At 36.4% G+C, this 5,205-nt stretch overlaps 2 protein-coding genes across 2 annotated transcripts in view; one reads left to right on the plus strand and one right to left on the minus strand.

The window, feature by feature from the left end:
• Window positions 1-1,886: 1,886 nt before the first annotated feature.
• LOC142169195 (uncharacterized) lies at window positions 1,887-2,366 on the minus strand. Its single transcript, XM_075230430.1, has one exon. It carries the CDS (start codon window positions 2,364-2,366, stop codon window positions 1,887-1,889), a length of 480 nt encoding a protein of 159 aa, XP_075086531.1.
• A 176-nt stretch (window positions 2,367-2,542) lies between these two features.
• The window catches only part of LOC142169196 (uncharacterized), a 6,132-nt gene continuing 3,469 nt past the window's right edge, over window positions 2,543-5,205 (plus strand). Inside the window, exons 1-2 of the mRNA XM_075230432.1 lie at window positions 2,543-2,611; window positions 2,942-3,001. Coding sequence (XP_075086533.1) covers window positions 2,543-2,611; window positions 2,942-3,001 — 129 coding nt within the window. The remainder of the gene's footprint in view (window positions 2,612-2,941; window positions 3,002-5,205) is intronic.

The following is a 5,205-nucleotide window of genomic DNA, read 5'->3' on the forward strand; positions in this document are numbered from 1 at the left end:
ACCCGACAAAAGTTATAAAATATGAACGCCCATTCAACAACGAGTCCAACCATACAAAAATTATCAAATTTCGACATCGGATTGACCTATAAATCTTCTTTTTATATTTTTGTAAGATTTTATAAAAATCTGATTTTGCTTCCATAAATTCACGGATTCATGATGTAAATGAGTGTGGAATCATGAAATATAATCAATATAGGATAAGGAACACTTACCCCAATGTTTTTTCGTGAAAATCGCCTAAACCGAGCTAAAAAAATTCAAAAATGAGTAGAAATGGCAAAACTCCCCGTTTTGTGGAGTTTTTACTGTTTGGGCGCCACAGGTGGCATGGGGCGCTGCCCGTGGCACTATTTCCAGTAACCTTAAACATCCCAGCGCCAGGGCTAGCGCCCCGCGCTACCCTGGGCGCTGACGGCGACGGAAAATCGTTTCCGACAAGGAAATTGGCATAACTCTCTCATACGATGTCCGAATTCAATGATTCTTTTTTCTATCGCTCCGAAATTTCAATACGGATCTAATACTTCAATATATGATACCACATATTCTTGAAGAATCGATGTCGAAACATTCTAGGTTCGATGCTAAAACATAGCAAATCAAGTCCGATTGACCTCAAATTTTGCACACAAGTCATAAATGACATAACGGACCTATCAAAATTTTCATAACTTGATTCTGACATCGATATCAATAAAGTTGACTCCCGGTCAAACTTCCAAACCTCCCATTTCTAACTTTCGCCAATTCAAGCTAAAATCAACTACGAACTTCCAAATAAATATTCGGACACACTCCTAAGTCTAAAATTACCATACGGAACCGTTGGAATCATAAAAATTTTATTCCGGAGTCGTTTGCTCAAAAGTCAACTCTCTGGTCAACTCTTTTCTTTTAAGCTTCTTAATTAAGAATTGTTCTCCCAATTTGATCCCAAATCATCTGAAAACCAAACTCAACCCCACTTGCAAGTCATAATATGTATTGCATAGTTGTTCTGGACCTTAAGTCGCTGTACGAGGTGTAAATTCATAAAACGACAAGTCGGGTCATTACACTGGAGCTCTCTTTCTCTTGGCGAATGAAATAATTTGCCATTGTTCCCTCGACCGGTTATTGTTAGGTGCTGCTATGGGCTCTGTTTTGTTGGTTGATGATGATGGAGTTTGATGGGTGCGATGATGGAAGGTGTAGCGTAGCCTCCCACATAACTTGCAGAGGATACGTTCCCCCTCGTATATGATTTGCTGCTTATATTTGCCTATGAAGATTCAGGTCTGGACTTGTTCACCAGAGGAAGCTCAATACACAACCGTGCATATCTTCCATGTATAGTTGCACCGGTGCATGCGTCTATTTTTAACAGGCGCCCAACGGTGTTACCTATTTTCCTTAGTATTAAGGCATCGTAGAACTCAGTGGGTAACAGTGGGAGGCGTATCCAAATTGCTGATCTATCTTGTGTTGCTTCACTTGCTATGAAATTAGGTTCCCATTTTTTATAGAGAGGAAATAACCATTAACAAACTGATAACTTCCATGGAAATAGAGTTTGCAGCTAGAGAGATGACGAAGGAGAAGAAGATAACCTCTGCAGTACATGAGGCCATGGTTCTAAATTCAGCTTCAACTGAGCTTCTAGAGACAATATCTTGCTTCTTTGATTTCTAGGAGATAAGAGCACAACCAAACTTCACTAGATAACCTGTAACCGACCTTTTGTCTCCACACATGCTCCCCAATCTGAGTCACAGTAGGTTGCTAGCTTGCTTGTATTCTCTGCAGGCATTAAGAGTCATAGACCAAGTTCTGCCTTAAAATATTTCACCACTCTGAGAGCAGCTTCTAGGTGAGATATTTTGGGGCACTGTCTTAGTGCCTTAGCTAAAGTAGTGAATTTTCTTGTGAAGAAACTGCACTCTCGAGCCATTCACCTTATCAAACCTCTCTCTCAAATCCTCCAAAACCTTATGCTCACTCGATGCATACAACACACTATTTAGTAAACTAGGTCTAACAACATTCATAATCCATGAAAGGACAACAACATTCACCTTTTCCAACAGATCCTGTAGTTCAGGTGTAAATCCAGATTTAGGATATCGACCATCTACAATCCCTAGATTGCTTTTCCCTAGTAGACCAATTTGCATAGCACTACTCCACAATGTATAGTTTTTAGATCTAACAAGTTGAAGAGAGATCAGAGAACTACCCGGTGTGTCAGTTGGCTGCAAGTACAAGGGGTGATTATTATCGATTGTAGGGAAGACACTTCCTCCAGTTGTAGCATTTATTGGATTTAAAGTTCCAGTAGCATTTGCATAATTAGTGCCATGAATTACATATTCAATTGCCATATCTAGCTGAATTAATGAGTGAACAACAAAAAATAAGCCCTAGCTTCAATTAGAGTTCCCTCACGATAATTCACTCACTTAATTGAGTGAATTAGAGAAACTAATGAAGACAACTGAGTTCTTGAGTGCCACCGATCAGCGTTACATACTCTGATACCATGATAACTTCCATGGAAATGGAGTTTGCAGCTAGAGAGACGACGAAGGAGAAGAAGATCACAGTTGAGAGAAAGCAGAAATGCTCTGTATTTCTGAGAAAGAAGGAAATGAAAATTTTGTTCTTACCTCCAACATGTACAGTGTATTTATAGTTATAACTAACTAACCAAATATTACACAAACATATGTAATATCTTAACTAACTTAAGATGAGTTGGATCCTAGCTGGAATGTTGTAACTACAACTTGAACTTTTCTTTCACACGCTTATTGCTCAACACAAACCATGCCCTATTTTGAAGTACTCTGATCATGTTTTCCTCTTTGTTGAATTTCACAATAAAATAGTCAGACCCAAGGTCAATCAGTGAAAAGTTTTTTGATGGTTGCCACAATTCTTATATTTTCCTTTTTAGGTATTGATGTTGGATTCTTTTTCCTATAAGCTTAATGATCAGCGAGTGCTTCCATGGTTGGTACTTGTGATTTTTGTCTTCCTCTATGAGTTGGATCGACCTTATGCCATTGAGAGAGTTTTTCTGTGGCTATATCCATGCTTGCATCTAGTGGGGATTGTAGCTCCTTTATTATTGCATCTTTTGACAGGTCAATGTTCATCATATATTCGGTTGAGAGGAGTTTTTCTTTGAAAGAAGACTATTGGTTAGGTTCATTATTAATACTTGTACTATTGATATCTGGTGGTTTGGGAGGTATCTGGTATTGTTTTTATTCTTCTTTTTGTAGTTTCTCCATAGTTGGATTCATTGGTAGTTTAGTGAAGTTTGCGTAGATGTTATAGAGAAGGTAGAGCTTCTCACTCTATCAGATTGCGGCGTATATCTATTTTGAATTCACAATGATCATTAAGATAAGTTGTACACAATTACATTGAGAATATGTTTTGTTAATTCCAAACGTTGCTGAGAATTCGCTATATTCCGAAGGCTAGAAATGCGATCAAAAACTTAACATGTTCAACAATGTTTTTGGCGGGAACATACTAGTCCGAAATAATACTCATCCCTAAAACTATATTGTCAAAATTATTACGAAGAATAATAATAAAAATAAGCTGGACCAGAATCTAAAAAGTAACATAATATGTAGAAAAACCAAAATGCATGAACTTTGATTACAGTAATTTAAGAGTCTATAGACTTTATCTTCGGGGAAGTATACAAACATCTGTTCTTAGTACTGCTATTTAGGGATTAATCAATACTTATTTTATCTTAAAAATTAAAATTAAAAATTTTAATTTCAGGACAACTCAGAATTTATGTTCCGAAAACAGAAAAGGAAAACTGAATTCACGGCACATTGTCTAATTCCTAAATAGCAAACCGTAGAGAGACTACATGATGTCGTTTCTACTTCATCTTCATGTATATGGGCTAGACTAGACATAAAAGTTGGATTGCTATGAAGATGGACCGAAAACAAGAAGCTCAGTCTAATATTAGGAGAAGGTGTAAGGGATCTTTACACAAATAGCCATTCATATTCATTATTTTTTTTTTAGCCATATACATAAATTATACATAATTATACACATATAATACATAAATTATGTATGTATTATAACTCCACCAGTTGTTCTTAGTTTAAGTGGTTGGATGACCGGCTGTTTGGGTTAATTCTTCAAGATGGAGATGTGAGCCATAATGCATAATTATGGGTTTTCGACTATCATTCAGTGCGGTGCTTTATCATTTAAATATAAGAGATTTTACACAAATAGCCAGCCGAATTCACTATTTAATTTTTGTAGTCCTTATACATAGATTTTAGATTGATTATATATGATTATACATATAATTTAGAATTATATGAAGTCGAAGAGGCAAATATGTTATTTGGCGCACAAGCTAAGAAGGAGTTGAAGGGGTAAAAATGTTATTTGGTGCACAAGCGAAAGAGGTAGTCCATTTATTAAATACAGCCTCTATACGTCTACTCTAATGTTCATTGTTCCAACAAAGAAAGCACATAGAAAGTGATGAGTGATGACAAAATATGGATTCAATGAATGAAATAAAAAGAAAGAAATAAGGTAATTCGGATTAAGTCAAATGATTAGATGGAGTTACATTTTTAGGGTACTATAAATATATTAACATAGACAAACTTTCTAACATTGTGACATTGTACTAAAACTACTCTTAATATATAGTTGCCAACAATTGACAGGAGTACTACTCCAGCATTAAATAAAATCTTGACCCTGTGATCAGCAGGAGAACTACTCCAGCATACAACAAAATTTTCTTGATATCTCCACCAAACGACGACGTCAAATTTTCATCCTTATTAGGAATTTTCGATGCTGGAACAGGACGGCCACCCAGAATTGCTGGCGATTGAATCGAAGGGTTATTTTTATCGCCTCGGGTTGAATTTAGAACAAGAATATCATCCATATTTGGTGGTAAGGGCAACACCAAATCCTTTGGCATAGATGGTAGTGGTGATGGTGGTGGCTCCTTTGGTACCTTTGGAAAAATTGGATGCCTTGCTGCAGAAGGTGTCATCTGACAGTGTTTCGCAAAAAGAAAAAGAAGAAAATACATGTATAAGTAGTACTCGCCTATTTTATTTTATATGTCTTGTTTTTACTGTGTACGAGTTCAAGAATAAAAAATGGACTTTTTAATCACACGACCTTCAACTAAATGTG

The sequence above is a fragment of the Nicotiana tabacum genome, chromosome 14 (genome assembly GCF_000715075.1).
Source record: "Nicotiana tabacum cultivar K326 chromosome 14, ASM71507v2, whole genome shotgun sequence".
Lineage (NCBI taxonomy): Eukaryota > Viridiplantae > Streptophyta > Magnoliopsida > Solanales > Solanaceae > Nicotiana > Nicotiana tabacum.

Coding starts and splice junctions, on each gene's coding strand:
- LOC142169195 (XM_075230430.1), bottom strand. CDS start 2,366: ATGGCAATTGAATATGTAATTCATGGCACTAATTATGCAAATGCTACT.